A 19,208-nucleotide genomic window follows, 5' to 3' on the forward strand; every position below is an offset into this window, starting at 1 on the left:
ACACTCTTAGCAGCATGCCCTCTCCACTGCCTTCACAATCAGACACCTGCTGGGGGAGCCACGGTGGCTGAAATTATGTCATGTTTTGCAGTGTTTTGCAGAGAACTAACTCAAAGCCATCTTATGAGTTACCTACTCTAGAAACTGAATCTCCTCAGGACTACAGGCTCCCTTTCAGTACACTGACTAACACCACTGGAGGAAGCAAGGAATAAAGATGTATTGTCTAATACTCTGGTGGTTTGAATTAACTGTCCCTTCAGGAATTTGACTTATTCATTTGCCAATTCTGACCCTGTTGAGAAAAATGACCATTTTTTTCCCAGGCATTTTTTTTCCCCAAGGTGGTCTTATAATTTGAAAGATTTAAAAGGCTTCAGGTCATCCTCCCAAAGTGATGTTCTGTTGAGGCAACAGAAGCAAGGACTGTCCCAAGAAAGAGATGGCAGGTATTTTAATCTCATTTTTGTCAATAGTGATCTGAGTAAGTCACATACATTCATTAAAATTCAATAAATATTTAACCTCTATAAATCTCAGCTTCCTCCTTTATAAAAAGTAAGGATTGTCATAGACCAGTTGTTGGCAAACTTTTTCAGCAAATTTTCATTACTATCTGGCCAACTATCTGTTGGCCAGATAGTAATGTTTTGGGCTTGTGGCCATACAATCCTGGTTGCAACCATTCAATTCTGTCACATCAAAGTAGCCATAGACAATATGTAAACAAATGGGCCCAGCTGCATTCTGATAAATTTTTATTTACAAAAACAGGCAGCAGGCCTGGCCAACACTTGTCACGGACTCTCTCCCTATCTCAGGAAAACTTACTTGGTCACTGCCATGTCTCTAATACAGACTTAGTTTGCTATTGCGAGCAACAGGTTTAACCTCTCTGTACCTGAATTTCTCTCTGTGTTGGAAGAAAATATTGCCATGTCAGTTCCTCATAGAAATTTCAAAAGGACTAATGAGCTAATGTCTCAAAGTACTACGATTTCTTGATGAAGGGTACAAGAGAAGTACTACTTATTATCAACAGTACCGTTTAAGCTACTATCATCTAATTATTATTGCACCTGGGAATAAAATAAGGATTCTGATTCCCACCACTCTATGATATTCAAACATGTTATGCTACGGTCTCTCACCCTAGAGTTTCCTTTCAAATGATTAATAAAAAACTGTGAGTTGGATGCTAATATTACCCTTTGATGTCTTACAAAGATTAAATAGAAGGAATAAAAGAAACAGGTTCCACCATTTTATATACACAAATTTAACATATTTTCCACTTATCTTTGATGACTATTCGGCCCTAAAGCCGAAAAGTGGAGCATTCTCAAGAAGTAGAATAGACATGTGAGCTACGCTGAAAATCATTAAGTAAAGTTGATATGGCTTCTTATTTTTATTTGTTCACTTTTAGGAGAAGGTCCATTAAGAGTAAATTTCTTAAAATGATACAAATGAACTTATCTGCAAAACAGAAATAGACTCAGAGACATAGAAAACAAACTTATGGTTACCAAAGGGGAAAGGGCGGTAGGGTGGGGGGCAGTAATAAACTAGGAGTTTGGGATTAACAGATAAACACTACTGTATATAAAATACATGACAAGGACCTACCGTATAGCACAGGGAACTATATTCAATATCTTGTAATACCCTATAATGGAAAAGAATCTGAAAAAGAATATATATATATAACTGAATAACTTTGCTGTACACCTGAAACTAAGGCAACATTGTAAATCAACTATATTTCAATTTAAGAAAAGAGTAAATTTCTTAGACAAGAGACTTTGGAATTAGATGTATGTTAAAATATGATTTAAAAACACAATGGGGGACTTCCCTGGTGGCATACTGGTTAAGAATCCACCCGCCAGTGCAGGGGACAGGGGTTCGAGCCCTGGTTGGGGAAGATCCCACATGACGCAGAGCAGCTAAGCCCGTGTGCCACAACTACTGAGCCTGTGCTCTAGAGCCCGCGAGCCACAACTACTGAACCCACATGCTGCAACTATTGAAGCCCGCGCACCTAGAGCCCATGCTCCGCAACAAGAGAAGCTACCGCAATGAGAAGCCTGTGCACCACAATGAAGAGTAGCCTCCACTTGCCACAACTAGAGAAAGCCTGCACTCAGCAACGAAGACCCAATGCAGCCAAAAAATAAAATAAATAAAATTTTAAAAATAAAAACCACAATGGATATCTATCACTGATTTCATGATTTCTTAGAAATATTAATATACGTTTTTTACATCCCCCCCCAACAATTATAAACCAATCTTCACCTTTAACAACTAATTCATTTGATAGGTATTTCGCTAGTATACATTATAAACAAGGGACTTCTAGAAAGGTGGAAAGTTTGCATATACAACAATAAAATGTAGTAAGTAAAAAGGGCCCTCAGCACGTTAACATGCAGTTTTCTGGATCTTGAGGCAAAAGAAGGCACTTTTAGTTGAATTGTTTTATGGCAGAAGTGATATGTGAGCTGAGTCTGGAAGACAAGTAGAAAGGAAGAAAGACAGAATTTTCTAGAAAGCCCCCAATACAGAGCCCATGTACAGACATGCCGTTCTGAGCAATTCAGATCATATAAAAGGTTGTAAGTAGCTCAAGACAGAACAGTAAATCATGGAAGGCCGAAGATAATCAGGTTAACAAGTGTGTGTTTGAGGAAAAACCCACTGAAGGATTTGGAGAGGAGTAGAGTTAGATTTTATTCATTCATTCGACAAATATTTTTTGAACCCCAGTTATGTGTCAAGTATATTTCTAAGCATTTTTCTAAATCATACATTTTTCTAAGTAGTTTTTCCAACAATAAATGAAGAAGATGCAGAAAAAAAGCTCTGCCCTCATTCTGGTATGGGGAGACAGACAAGAAACAAAATAAATAAGTAAATGATACTGTGTATTTGAATGTTAAATGCTATAGATAAGCAATTATAAATAAAGCAGAGGAGCAATTAAAAATAGGTTGGTTAGGATGACACCTGAGGGGACACCTGAGCAAGGATCTGAAGTACCGTAGGTGAGGGAGCAAACAACCCAGGTGTCTGGAAGACTAGAATTCCAGGCAGAGGGAACACTGATGCAAAGGCATTGAAGATCCAGCAAAGCAGCCCGTGTGAGTGAGGGAGAGAACAGAAGGAGGTAGAGGGGTGTCACACGTCTAGAGCACTGTGGACAATTACTGGGACTCTGGACTTAAGAATATTAATCTACAGGACTGGGCAGAGTGGAGTGAAGGAGGGAAAGAATTAGAAGTAGAAGCAGCAGGCAAAAATCTATTTGCCAGGTGAAAATGTCTGAAACAACTCATTTGATCACTCATTCATTAATTCAGCACATATGCTAGATATCAACATTAGGATCATGACTGAGACAGACAACCCTCACCCACATGAAGCTGACCCTCCGGTAGAATGATGAGAGCATGAATAGAAACATTCAACAGGTTGACAAGCTTCTAAAACTCCATGGAAATCTAAATGTTATTACGAATCCAAAAAAATATCTAATATTGTAAAAGAGAACATACCAAAAGATCAAATTGTATAAACAGTCCTTAGTCCACTTTCTAAGTCATTTATTTACCAATAGCCTTCAGTGAAGTATTGGCCAATATTCTTTCCACTCTTAAGATTACTTCTGAAAAGAATGATCGGCTATTCCACATCAAAAGACATCATTCAAAATATCCAAGCAGTGAAGAAACACTAAACCTTTGAGGCTTATCATTCCACTGATCATGATGAATCACAGAATACAGACTCTAAGTATAAGTAATTCAAATACAAGCATTTATGAATAAATTAATTTAGCAAGCATGAAAAAAGCAAAGACCAGTCCAAAATTACCAAGTTTGTCTGTAACCCAGACAACAGCATTTTCCAAATTGCTGATGCGCAAAGATATTATCACTGGTGACTGGATGGCTGGCTGTAGTACCTTAAATGATAAAACCGCTGTCACAGAGGACAAATAGGAACTAGATTCTGCTGTCAAACTGTCATGGAATTATTAAATATGGAGGGGGAAAATGACCCAACCAGTATGTAATGAGCTCCCTTTTCATTCTCTCTCTACAAAAGCACATCTGTGGATTGTTAATGAGTCTGAAATGGATGAACCAAATTGATGAGAAAGAAAAAGATCTCTCAGGGATAGGAAAAGGGAAAATGAACATGCACAGTATTTATAAAATATAATTTAAAATACAAGGCTTTGTGAAAGTACTGTGACACACTACAAAGTGGTATGCAAAATGTAAGCTATTATTACTCATTCCTTATTGCTTTCATTGCTTTTCTTTATGTTTTTAATATAAATCATTAATCTCATTAAACATAGAGAAATATCAAGATCTAGTCACAAATACTCCATGTTTGTGACTTTCCTGAGGTGGCACTGCCATTCTAGTCTGGGAATTTCTATCCTGCTGGATGATTTTTTTACTAGACGTGCCCTGTGGGCTGGTGCACAGTGACTTGAACGTGTGTCATCTGATTCAGTATCTCAGCTCACACAGATTCTGTACTGAGTTCTGTGGATTGACTTTCCATGGCTAGAGTCCTTGTCACACAAAGACTCACTTGCCCCAGGCTGCCCAGGAAATCCAATCGTGGAATTTCTCAAGCACAGGTATAGATTGATCTTTGTACCTTAGTGCCTGGTGGTGTGCAAGCCTTCAACAGCCCTGAACTGAGCTGAATGACGATCAAAGGAAGCTCATACAAAGGGATGTCAAACAGGGGCAAGCGCATGAAACAAAATCACCGTGGTGTCAATCCATACAGCAGAGCCACCATTTTATTTGGTCATATTTAATGATTCTGAGGTTAGCTGTCTTCAGAAATTTCAGAGTTGAGACATTTTTGATTTGTGCTTTAATTCATAAGAAAGAAAGTAGTGAATCAATAGGAGACTAGGTTTAAGTACAGACACCTTAAATCTGAAAATCATCAATAATCTGCTTGTCCTCAGGTGGAATCTGTCAACTATTATATATCACAGAGGTGGTATGGCGGTAAGAAGGAAGAATGACCAATCTTGGTAAACACGGAGCCATATAATCCTGGAAAGGGAAACCACCTTTAACACTCAGCGCCTCTGAGTCAGAGGGAGAGGTGCTCTAAACACCGTTACACACAAGGGACTTTATTTGACATAAATATATATTCCAAGTAGGACGGAGGGCCATTTGGCCCATGATTTGACTTTCACACAAGGTAAAAACACTAACAAGGAAAGAAAAATGAGAAGTCATTAAAGGAAAAATTAAACAGTATATAGTGGATATACTCTCACTAGCAACACACGGTAAGGTAGACAGAATGCAGTATTATAATGTTACAAAGAAAAATACCATTTTAATATATTACTGTTTACTAAAAATCTTCAAATGTAAACATACTTTAAAATAGAACACACTACCTCTCCACTCACACATATCCATAAAAAATTCATTTTTATACAACCTGTCTATACAGAGCCCAAAGACTGTGTCATAATTTTTAAGTCACATACTCTCCACTACTAAAACAGAAAAAAAAAAATCAGCTTCACTTTTACAAAACATGTATTCACCAGGAGGTATCATATAAAGCAGGTGAATGGAATAAACAACTAATTGGTTTCCCAATTTCCAATCAATGCATGACTTAATGGTGCAATGAAACCCTCTACCTCCACCCCCCAACCCCAGATTATGTGATTAAAAAAATCTGTTCCTTTAACCAGCTTCTCTTTCAGTATTTTTACTCCACATCACCCCACCCAGCTGGCTAAACGACTAAGCAACAAGGTCAATCAAATGCAATACTTCTCTCCATTCAAATATAATGGAAAATTTGACCATTCCACATTCAAAGAGCAAATACATTCTCACTCTGACAACCACATTCCAATGGCTTTTCCTGAAAGCCAAGTGTGACAGATGCCTTGGCTGTAATTACCAATCAGCCTTTACATGGCAGCTGAAAACACAATACATCACTTTGATCTCCTTTGCTCTAAACACATCCACAATCAAGAAACCTGAACAAGGAATAAGAAATTGGCATCATTTCTAGAAGCTGTCACTCCACGGCACTTAAATACTATAAGGTATACTATGCTCATATTTTTATTTCTCTGTTTCAGAAACCCTCTGTCAAAGATCCGAGCAAAAATCACCTACAATTAAACATCGCACATTTATATACTCGGAGACGTATTTGGAAAACACATTTCATTACCGTGTACAAAATCTTAATAAAAGTACATTCAATTAAATACCACTGCTACCACTTCCTCTTCCAGTTACCCACTTGAGGACTAGAACAAGGTAAGAGTGCTCATCTGATTTTGAAAGTGTTCAAAAGAGCTGTACTCACATTTTGCAGGCAGGTCATAGCCACACGTGATTTTTGCATGTCCAGTTTCACAGCCGTTCAGGTTACGACATTCAGCGACCAAACAGGGGCCAGCTGCTCTGTGAATACAGCCGTCCACTGGAGGAGAGAGAAGAAAGTTAGCCTATATTTGGCCTTTTGGAAATAAATGCAAAACTTCGGATAGGGAAAGAAAAGGAACTCAAGTTTTTCCTCTTAGAAATCACCGTAGTCCCATAGAAGAAAATCCATGGTATTCAATCCCTTAAACATGGTTTTCTTCTCTCTTTCTCTCTCTCCCTTTGGTTTGTGTGGTGAGCAGAAGCAGAAGGGTTACAGAAACCGTGTGCAGCTAAATGTTAAACAACAGGTTCTCTAGAGGTGGGGGAGCCCTGATTTGTAGCCTTTTCCAACTTCAATTGGGTAAATATTTCCACCATGTCCATTTCAAGCTATTAACTCCATGTCACCTAACACAGAATTGGGAAGAAATGCTAACAATTCTATGTCCGAGGTGGTAACTGTTGCCTCTGACACACCACAGGTTATAGAAGAAAGAAACGTTGAGAAGCAAGTGAGAAAGGGGCTCTAGAACATCTGCAGTCACTGCAAAACTGAGAGTGAAGCTGTTGAAGTAAGAACGAGACCTCTAACTTCCTCCGCCCTCAGTGGCACGACACAAATGCAGTAGGTGTCTGCAGGGTACCTGACCGGGGGCTAGATGAGGGGTGAGGTTAGCTTAGGTCTTGAAAAACACCCGGGAGACCACCCTTCACTCACTTGACATGGATGAAAACAAAACCCCCACTGCTCCTGCTGCAGCTCTGCTAACCGAGCAGGCTTTGCGTCTCCCCAAAACAGGGTCTCATCAGCCCTCTGGCACTCATCCCTGCCCCTACCTCATGTCTGCCCTTCACAGTGAGAATCACCTTTTGAAAATGCACACCTGATGCCACTGAAAATTAAAACTTTATTTGACTAGATTGGGGCCGAGCACACAGCTGGAGGGCTCCAAGACCATATGCACATAATTTAGTAGTTAATGAATAAGCCCTTGGACACAGAAGAAATGCAAAACTCTGAAACAAAGGGTTAGAAGACAGAAAGAGAGAGTAATAGTAATCTGGGCTGTGAAAACAGACCAAGATGGAAGAGAGGGGAAGATGGCGGAAGAGTAAGACGCGGAAATCACCTTCCTCCCCACAGAAAACACCAGAAATACATCTACACGAGGAACAACTCCTACAGAACACCTACTGAACACTGGCAGAAGACCTCAGACCTCCCAAAAGGCAAGAAACTCCCCACGTACCTGGGTAGGGCAAAGGAAAAAATAAAAACAGAGACAAAAGGATAGGGACGGGGCCTGCACCAGTGGGAGGGAGCTGTGAAGGAGGAAAGGCTTCCATACAGTAGGAAACCCCTTCGCGGGTGGAGACTGCGGGTGGCGGAGGGGGAAAGCTTCGGAGCTGCGGCGGAGAGCACAGCAACAGAGGAAAGCACAGCAACAGGGGTGCGGAGGGCGAAGCAGAGAGATTCCCGCACAGAGGATCAGGGCCGACCGGCACTCACCAGGCCTAGAGGCTTGTCTGCTCACCCGCCGGGGCGGGCGGGGCTGGCAGCTGAGGCTCGGGTTTCGGTCGGAGCGCCGGGAGAGGACTGGGGTTGGCGGTGTGAACACAGCCTGCAGGGCGTTAGTGCACCTCGGCTAGCCGGGAGGGAGTCCGGGGAAAAGTCTGGAGCTGCCGAAGAGGCAAGAGACTTTTTCTTCCCTCTTTGTTTCCTGGTGCGCGAGGAGAGGGGATTAAGAGCGCTGCTTAAAGGAGCTCCAGAGACGGGCGCGAGCCGCGGCTAACAGTGCGGACCCCAGCGACGGGCATGAGACGCTAAGGCTGCTGCTGCCGCCACCAAGAAGCCTGTGTGCGAGCACAGGTCACTATGCACACCCCCCTTCCGGGGAGCCTGTGCAGCCGCCACTGCCAGGGTCCCGGGATCCAAGAACCACCTCCGCGGAAGAACACACGGCGCGCCTCAGGCTGGTGCAACGTCATGCCGGCCTCTGCCGCCGCAGGCCCGCCCCGCCCTCCGTGCCCCTCCCTCTCCCCCGGCCTGAGCAGCTGCTCCTATAACCCCGACCTGTCTGAGCAAAGAGCAGACGCCCTCTAGCGACCTACACGCAGAGGCGGGGCCAAATCCAAAGCTGAGCCCCTGGGAGCTGAGAGAACAAAGAAGAGAAAGGGAAATCTCTCCCAGCAGCCTCAGAAGCAGCGGATTAAAGCTCCACAATCAACTTGATGTACCCTGCATCTGTGGAATACATGAATAGACAACCAATCATCCCAAATTGAGGAGGTGGACTTTGAGAGCAAGATTTATTATTTCCCCTATTCCTCTTTTTGTGAGTGTGTATGTGTATGCTTTTGTGTGAGATTTTGTCTGTATAGCTTTGCTTCCACCATTTGTCCTAGGGTTCTATCCGTCCTTTTTTTTTATTTTTCGTAATAATTATTCTTTATTTTAATAACTTTATTACATTTTATCTTACTTTATTTTACTTTATCTTCTTTCTTTTTCCCTTCCTTCCCTCCTTCCTTCCTTCCTCCCTCCCTCCCTCCTTTCTTTCTTTCTTTTTTCCTTCCTTCCCTCCTTCCTCCCTTCCTCCCTCCCTCCCTCCTTTCTTCCTTTCTTTCTTCCTTTCTTTCTTTCTGTCTTTTTCTTTCTTTCTTCCTTCCTTTCTTTCCTTCTTTCTTTCTTCTTATACTAATTCTTTCTTTCTACTTTTTCTCCCTTTTATTCTGAGCCATGTGGATGAAAGGCTCTTGGTGCTGCAGCCAGGAGTCAGTGCTGTGCCTCTGAGGTGGGAGAGCCAACTTCAGGACACTGGACCACAAGAAACCTCCCAGCTCCACATAATATCAGACGGCGAAAATCTCGCAGAGATCTCCATCACAACACCAGCACCCAGCTTCACTCAAAGACCAGCAAGCTACAGTGCTGGACACCCTATGCCAAACAACTAGCAAGACAGGAACACAACCCCACCCATTAGCAGAGAGGCTGCCTAAAATCATAATAAGTCCACAGACACCCCAAAACACACCACCAGACGTGGACCTGCCCACCAGAAAGACAAGATTCAGCCTCATCCACCAGAACACAGGCACTAGTCCCCTCCACCAGGAAGCCTACACAACCCACTGAACTAACCTTAGCCACTGGGGACAGACACCAAAAACAACGGGAACTATGAACCTGCAGCCTGCAAAAAGGAGACCCCAAACAGTAAGATAAGCAAAATGAGAAGACAGAAAAACACACAGCAGATGAAGGACCAAGATTAAAAACCCACCAGGCCTAACAAATGAAGAGGAAATATGCAGTCTACCTGAAAAAGAATTCAGAATAATGATAGTAAAGATGATCCAAAATCTTGGAAATAGAATAGACAAAATGCAAGAAACATTTAACAAGGACCTAGAAGAACTAAAGATGAAACAAACAACAATTAACAACACAATAAATGAATTAAAAATACTCTAGATGGGATCAATAGCAGAATAACTGAGGCAGAAGAATGGATAAGTGACCTGGAAGATAAAATAGTGGAAATAACTACTGCAGAGCAGAATAAAGAAAAAAGAATGAAAAGAACTGCGGACAGTCTCAGAGACCTCTGAGACAACATTAAACACACCAACATTCGAATTATACAGGTTCCAGAAGAAGAAGAGAAAAAGAAAGGGACTGAGAAAATATTTGAAGAGATTATAGTTGAAAACTTCCCTAATATGGGAAAGGAAATAGTTAATCAAGTCCAGGAAGCACAGAGAGTCCCATACAGGAAAAATCCAAAGAGAAATACGCCAAGACACATATTAATCAAACTGTCAAAAATTAAATACAAAAAAACATATTAAAAGCAGCAAGGGAAAAACAACAAATAACACACAAGAGAACCCCCATAATGTTAAGAGCTGATCTTTCAGCAGAAACTCTGCAAGCCAGAAGGGACTGGCAGGATATATTTAAAGTGATGAAGGAGAAAAACCTGCAACCAAGATTACTCTACCCAGCAAGGATCTCATTCAGATTTGATGGAGAAATTAAAACCTTTACAGACAAGCAAAAGCTGAGAGAGTTCAGCACCACCAAACCAGCTTTACAACAAATGCTAAAGGAAATTCTCTAGGCAAGAAACACAAGAGAAGGAAAAGACCTACAATAACGAACCCAAAACAATTAAGAAAATGGGAATAGGAACATACATATCGATAATTACCTTAAATGTAAATGGATTAAATGCTCCCACCAAAAGACACAGATTGGCTGAATGGATACAAAAACAAGACCCATATATATGCTGTCTACAAGAGACCCACTTCAGACCTAGAGACACATACAGCCTGAAAGTAAGGGATGGAAAAGATATTCCATGCAAATGGAAACCAAAAGAAAGCTGGAGTAGCAATTCTCATATCAGACAAAATAGACTTTAAAATAACGACTATTAGAAGAGACAAAGAAGGACACTACATAATGATCAAGGGATCGATCCACGAAGAAGATATAACAATTGTAAATATTTATGCACCCAAATAGGAGCACCTCAATACATACGGCAAATACTAACAGCCATAAAAGGGGAAATAGACAGTAACACATTCATAGTAGGGGACTTTAACACCCCACTTTCACCAATGGACAGATCATCCAAATGAAAATAAATAAGGAAACACAAGCTTTAAATGATACATTAACAAGATGGATTTGATTGATATTTATAGGACATTCCATCCAAAAACAACAGAATACACATTTTTCTCAAGTGCTCATGGAACATTCTCCACGATAGATCATATCTTTGGTCACAAATCAAGCCTTGGTAAGTTTAAGAAAACTGAAATTGTATCAGGTATCTTTTCTGATGACAACACTAAGAGACTAGATTACAATTACAGGAAAAGATCTGTAAAAAATACAAACACATGGAAGCTAAACAATACACTACTTAATAACGAAGTGATCACTGAAGAAATCAAAGAGGAAATCAAAAAATACCTAGAAACAAATGGCAACGGAGACACGATGACCCAAAACCTATGGGATGCAGCAAAAGCAGTTCTAAGAGGGATGTTTATAGCAATACAATCCTACCTTAAGAAACAGGAAACATCTCGAATAAGCAACCTGACCTTGCACCTAAAGCAATTAGAGAAAGAAGAACAAAAAAACCCCAAAGTTAGCAGAAGGAAAGAAATCATAAAAATCAGATCAGAAATAAATGAAAAAGAAATGAAGGAAACGTAGCAAAGATCAATAAAACTAAAATCTGGTTCTTTGAGAAGATAAACAAAATTGATAAACCATTAGCTGAACTCATCAAGAAAAAAAGGGAGAAGACTCAAATCAATAGAATTAGAAATGAAAAAGGAGAAGTAACAACTGACACTGCAGAAATACAAAAGATCATGAGAGATTACTATAGGCAACTCTATGCCAATAAAATGGACAACCTGGAAGAAATGGACAAATTCTTAGAAATGCACAACCTGCCAAGACTGAATCAGGAAGAAATAGAAAATATGAACAGGCCAATCACAAGCACTGAAATTGAAACTGTGATTAAAAATATTCCAACAAACAAAAGCCCAGGACCAGATGGCTTCACAGGCGAATTCTATCAAACATTTAGAGAAGAGCTAACACCTATCCTTCTCAAACTCTTCCAAAATATAGCAGAGGGAGGAGCACTCCCAAACTCATTCTACAAGGCCACCATCACCCTGATACCAAAACCAGAGAAGGATGTCACAAAGAAAGAAAACTACAGGCCAATATCACTGATGAACATAGATGCAAAAATCCTCAACAAAATACTAGCAAACAAAATCCAACAGCACATTAAAAGGATCATACACCATGATCAAGTGGGGTTTATCCCAGGAATTCAAGGATTCTTCAATATACGCAAAGCAATCAATGTGATACACCATATTAACAAATTGAAGGAGAAAAACCATATGATCATCTCAATAGATGCAGAGAAAGTTTTCGACAAAATTCAACACCCATTTATGATAAAAACCCTGCAGAAAGTAGGCGTAGAGGGAACTTTCCTCAACAAAATAAAGGCCATATATGACAAGCCCACAGCCAACATCATCCTCAATGGTGAAAAACTGACAGCATTTCCACTAAGATCAGGAACAAGACAAGATTGCCCACTCTCATCACTCTTATTCAACATAGTTTTGGAAGTTTTAGCCACAGCAATCAGAGAAGAAAAGGAAATAAAAGGAATCCAAATCAGAAAAGAAGAACTAAAGCTGTCGCTGTTTGCAGATGACATGATACTATATAGAGAGAATCCTAAAGATGCTACCAGAAAACTACTAGAGCTAATCAATGAATTTGGTAAAGTGGCAGGATACAAAATTAATGCACAGAGATCTCTAGCATTCCTATACACTAATGATGAAAAATCTGAAAGTGAAATCAAGAAAACACTCCCATTTACCATTGCAACAAAAAGAATAAAATATCTAGGAATAAACCTTCCTAAGGAGACAAAAGACCTGTATGCAGAAAATTATGACACTGATGAAAGAAATTAAAGATGATACAAATAGATGGAGAGAAATACCATGTTCTTGGATTGGAAGAATCAACATTGTGAAAATGACTCTACTACCCAAAGCAATCTACGGATTCAATGCAATCCCTATCAAACTACCACTGGCATTTTTCACACAACTAGAATAAAAAATTTCACAATTTGTATGGAAACACAAAAGACCCCGAATAGCCAAAGCAATCTTGACAACGAAAAACGGAGCTGGAGGAATCAGGCTCCCTGACTTCAGTCTATACTACAAAGCTACAGTAATCAAGACAGTATGGTACTGGCACAAAAACAGAAAGATAGATCAATGGAACAGGATAGAAAGCCCAGAGATAAACCCATGCTCATATGGTCACCTTATCTTTGATAAAGGAGGCAGGAATGTACAGTGGAGAAAGGACAGCCTCTTCAATAAGTGGTGCTGGGAAAACTGGACAGGTACATGTAAAAGTATGAGATTAGATCACTCCCTAACACCATACACAAAAATAAGCTCAAAATGGATTAAAGACCTAAATGTAAGGCCAGAAACTATTAAACTCTTAGAGGAAAACATAGGCAGAACACTCTATCACATAAATCACAGCAAGTTTCTTTTTGACCCACCTCCTAGAGAAATGGAAATCAAAACAATAATAAACAAATGGGACCTAATGAAACTTCAAAGCTTTTCCACAGCAAAGGAAACCATAAACAAGATGAAAAGACAACCCTCAGAATGGGAGAAAATATTTGCAAATGAAGCAACTGACAAAGGATTAATCTCCAAAATTTATAAGCAGCTCATGCAGCTCAATAACAAAAAAACAAACAACCCAATCCAAAAATGGGCAGAAGACCTAAATAGACATTTCTCCAAAAAAGATATGCAGACTGCCAACAAACACATGAAAGAATGCTCAACATCATTAATCATTAGAGAAATGCAAATCAAAACTACAATGAGATATCATCTCACACCGGTCAGCATGGCCATCATCAAGAAATCTACAAACAATAAATGCTGGAGAGGGTGTGGAGAAAAGGGAACACTCTTGCACTGCTGGTGGGAATGTGAATTGGTACAGCCACTATGGAGAACAGTATGGAGGTTCCTTAGAAAAACTACAAATAGAACTACCATATGACCCAGCAATACCATTACTGGGCATATACCCTGAGAAAACCATAATTCAAAACGAGTCATGTACCAAAATGTTCATTGAAGCTCTATTTACAATAGCCCGGAGATGGAAACAACCTAAGTGTCCATCATCGGATGAATGGATAAAGAAGATGTGGCACATATATACAATGGAATATTACTCAGCTATAAAAAGAAACAAAATTGAGCTATCTGTAATGAGGTAGATAGACCTAGAATCTGTCATACAGAGTGAAGTAAGTCAGAAAGAGAAAGACAAATACTGTATGCTAACACATATATATGGAATTTAAGGGAAAAAAATGTCATGAAGAACCTAGGTGTAAGACAGGAATAAAGACACAGACCTACTAGAGAATGGACTTGAGGATATGGGGAGGGGGAAGGGTAAGCTGTGACAAAGCAAGAGAGAGGCATGGACATATATACACTACCAAACGTAAAATAGATAGCTAGTGGGAAGCAGCCTCATAGCACAGGGAGATCAGCTCGGTGCTTTGTGACCGCCTGGAGGGGTGGGATAGGGAGGGTGGGAGGGAGGGAGACACAAGAGGGAAGATATATGGGAACATATGTATATGTATAACTGATTCACTTTGTTATAAAGCAGAAACTAACACACCATTGTAAAGCAATTATACTCCAATACAGATGTAAAAAAAAAAAAAAAAAAGAAAACAGACCAAGATATATTAGCGGTCTGAAGACACACCCCCCCACAGTCCACAACACCATGTAATTGATCACTGTCTTATTAATATTATTAATATTTTTGTGAGAAAGCTGGATAATGAGTGGGAAGTTGTCACTGAGGGACATGTAACCTGTCTAATGGCCTCTGCTACCACCAACTGGCGTGGAAACATCACTTTTGGCTGAACAAGTTTCCTAGGGAAACAAGCTCATCTGGGCTTTACTACATCACAGTATAGTATAATGCCTGAGAAGCACCAGCGTAGTGTTTAATACAATGGTATGTGCCCCACTGGTGGTAGTTATTATCTTAAACTCCTTAGATGAAAGTTTTGTGTAAATTTTAACGTAACTATTTTTCTTATATAAAAATGAAAAATATAGAGAAGCAAGAAGAATATGAAAACTACCATTTGCCCTCCCACCTAGAGAATTCTTCAAGATTCTGATGTTCACTCTTTTACTGGTTATACACATACACACACATATAATTTTTCTCTTACAAAAGTGATTGATAAATTTTGTTCACTCTTTCACATAGCAATTTTACTTTGTGAACTATTACATAGTTGTTAAAAAGAACAGGCCAATTTTATATGTAAATAGAGTCAGTACTAAATATGAAAAGATTTCTAAGTGAAATGCCAGGTTTAAAATGTATAAAATATATATGTATATATATTATATATATTTTTTATGTAGAGTCACAATTTTGTTTATAGTTGTACACATACACACTTACACACATATGCATGTATGTGTACTGGAAAGATAGGCACCAAAACATAAAAAGTGATTATAGGATGGGAAACAGAAGGTGAAACTGTTAAGAAAAAAAATTAGGTCCTAATTTCTCTAAGCTTAAATTTTTTTACAAGAGCATCAAGAAGAGTATTTTAAAGTGAATACTTTTTTCTTGGCAAAGAGATCATTAGTTTGAAATGGATAACTAAAATAGGATTTGATAGCATACTTAATCATATGCTGTTAAATATTGTCTGAATTATTTAGATTGCAGCCTAATGCAGTTTGTAAATATCTGATTTTCAAAATCTTCATGGTTATACCAGCATTCATGACTGCATTAGGGCAATGAAAGTCTAGCTGAAGTTATTTAATAATAATGACTATAGCTTAAATGTACTGAGTGCATCCATGTGCCAGGCACTATACTGAGGACGACCGTATAAGGTACACACGAATTTTATAATCTCCATTTTATAGGAGTTTAGAAGAGGTTAGTAACTTGCCTACATTCCCAAAATATTGGCAAGGTGATTTCAAAACCCAGGGCCTGTCTAATGGAGCATCCATACTCTTAACTGCTACAGCTCACTGCCTTTGGGACTTGATTCCAGGCAGCCTCACCTCAATTCTTGCATGTGGCATGTTGAACCACTATATTACATTACTTTTTAATTTCCATCAATTCTGTCTATGAGTTATAATGTACATGCAATCAATCAAATGCACAGATTTTAAGTGCAGTTTTGATGAGTTTTAACAAATGTATATACTCATGTAGCAATGATGCCAATAAAGATACAGTGTCTCCATCAACCCCAAAAGTTCTTCTGTACCCTTTCCATCCAATTTCCCCTCGCACCACCCAGAGGGAGCCCATGTTCCGACTTCAGCCACCTTAGCTAAGTGTTGCCTATTATATAATCTCAAACTTCATATAAGAGATGGAAGATGGGGCTATCTTCTTTTGCTCAGCATATTTTTTGAGATTCACCTGTGTTGTTGCATGTATTAATAGAGTACTTCATTCCTTTTCATTCCTGAGTAATATTCCATTATTGAATATACCATAATTTCTTTATCCATTCATCTGTGAATGGATATTGGAGTATTTATATTGTTAGCTATTATGAATAAATCTTCACATTTTCACAAATCCTTTTGTGGCCATATGTTTTCATTTCCATTGGACAAACACCTATGAGTAAAATTGCTGGGTTGGTATATGTTTTCCTTTTTAAAGAACTAACATACAGTTTTCCCAAGTGATTATACCAATTTACATATACCCCCAGCAACGTATGAGAGTTCAAATTTTAGCAGTCTTTTGGTGGTGTCAGCCTATTTAATTTTAGCAATCCTAATAGACATAAAGAGGTATCTCGTGATTTCAATTTGCATTTCCCTGGTGATTAATGGTGTTAAGTATCTTGCCAAGTGATTATTGGCCATTTATATACATTCTTTTTGGAAGTGTCTGTCCATGTCTTTTGCTAATTTTTATTGTCTTTTTTATTACTGAGTTATGTTAAATGTACTATTAGTTTCATAGAATTTTTTTAAAATTTCAGATATTTTATTTTTTCAGTTCTTGTGATTTTCATTCGGTTCTTCTTCTTACAGTTTTCATATCACTCCTGGAATTTCCCATCTCTTAACCCATTATATCCATCTTTTCATGTAAATGCATTAACAGATTTCACATAGTAATTTTAAAGTCCCCCATCTGCTAATTTCAATATTTAGGTTAGCTATGAATCTGTTTATATTGACTGATTTTCATATGACTCTGGGTCACATTTTCTCATTTCTTTGCATGTCTAATAATTGCTGATGGCATATGAACATTGTGAATATGTTGGGGAGGCTTTAGATTTTATTTTCTTTCTCCAAATGGTATTGAAATTTATCCCAGCAGGTAGTTAAATGACTGCCAGGTAATAAGGAGGCTTAGTTTTAGGCTTTGTTAAGGCTGCTCTATTTCAGTTTTTCCCTTAGTCCTTGGATGTGGTCTTTACTCCTAAAGCATGGACCTTCGGGGGTTTCAGTGGAAATCCCAAGTTGTTTGGCAACTCCCTCTAATCTGCGGGAGTAAAATTCTAAACTCTATATCCCTACAGTGAGAAGATGATGAATGCTCTGTGCAGTGCGTTCAGGCTTCCAGCTTTTGTTTTCTTCCTCGTCTCCGTGAAGTCTTTCCCTGCACAAGCACAGCTCAAGGCTTAGCCAAGGATTAAAGAGGTATTTATTTATAGATTTGGGGGTTCCCCCTCTGTGACTGTCCCTGTTCTGGAGTCCCTATCTCAATTCCTAGTCATTCTGACAAATCTGATTCAGTTCTATGATTCCTATAGCCAATAAACCTGTTGCTTTTGGTTTGAGCTCCATCAGCCACGTGCCAGGTAGGGTAGAAGGAGCCCTCCCGGTCAAAGCTATTTAAATGTAGATTTCACCCAGTATGGTTTCCTTCTTTCAGAGGATTGCCTGCTTTTAGTTGCTCTCTAGTGCCAGTAAATACTTTTTGTTATTGCTTTTGTATTTTGCCAAGAATCTGTATATACTGTTGGTGGGATGGCTAGTCTGATACAAGCTGTCATTATCAGAAGCTGGAAGTGTACACATTTTTGATTGGTTAAAACATGATCTCATATGATTTCACAGCTAATTTGTAGCCCTTTGGAAAAAAAATGTATGAGAGAAAACGTCAGTGGTAATATCAATTGTATCAATTCTGTGCTTAAAAGTATTGTTATGTCTTTGAAAGAAAAAAAAGACTATATATGCACAAACTCAATATGAGAGTTTAAAATTCTGTAATCTATTATCAATTATTTTGCTAGACTTATTTTCCTAAAATGAAAATCTGATTTTATTACTTCTCTACTAAAGTAATATTTGCCATTCCCCATATTCACGTTACAAACCCCTTAATTCCAAAGTATGGTCTTTTAGGCCCTTCACAAATGTGGTTCCAATTTGCCCTCCCCACCTCATATCACTCCATTCTTTCTCCTCACACATCTGATCTGGCCACATCTAAATCCTCACGATCCCCTAAACACACCATGATTTCTTTGCATAGTACTCTCTACCAAGGATATCTAGCTACGCCTCCCCTTTCCTTTTCTGCCGAGCAAGGTCTTTCTCATTTTTCAACTTCTAGTTCAAATGTTTTCTCCTCTAAAAAACTATTCACAACCTTTATAGGACACAGCAGTGTCTCTTTATGTTCCCACAATATTCTGGTTTATACACTAATTCCATACTTATAAATTGTTTTATAGCTATTACATAAATAGCAGAATGTGTGTCTCCTCCCTTGGTCTATCAGCTCCTTGAGGGCACAGGAGGTAGCTTATTCTCTTGTAGATCCCCAGCTATCTCAGTAACTGACATTTTGTATGTGTTTAATACAATTGAATTAAATGCAATTAAAGCTGAGAGGAAAAGCAGTCTAGCTTTTTTTAAAAAATAATACTGAAGAAGTGGTTAGGTTACTTTAAAGCCAAAGAATCAGAAGTTAAAAAGTACAGTAATTACACAGCCACAAGGTTATAGTCACAACTCTAATGATGAGCTTCTATATTAGAAGGGTTAACAATTCACAGAATC

General features: G+C 39.0%; 1 protein-coding gene across 2 annotated transcripts in view; it reads right to left on the minus strand.

The window, feature by feature from the left end:
• MACROD2 (mono-ADP ribosylhydrolase 2) overlaps positions 1–19,208 on the minus strand; it is a 2,000,643-nt gene that overhangs the window by 1,332,071 nt on the left and 649,364 nt on the right. For both annotated transcript variants that reach the window (XM_073792642.1, XM_033840110.2), the window contains exon 5: positions 6,397–6,513. In XM_073792642.1, the coding sequence (XP_073648743.1) occupies positions 6,397–6,513 (117 nt within the window). The remainder of the gene's footprint in view (positions 1–6,396; positions 6,514–19,208) is intronic.

Source organism: Tursiops truncatus, chromosome 15, assembly GCF_011762595.2.
Source record: "Tursiops truncatus isolate mTurTru1 chromosome 15, mTurTru1.mat.Y, whole genome shotgun sequence".
NCBI lineage: Eukaryota > Metazoa > Chordata > Mammalia > Artiodactyla > Delphinidae > Tursiops > Tursiops truncatus.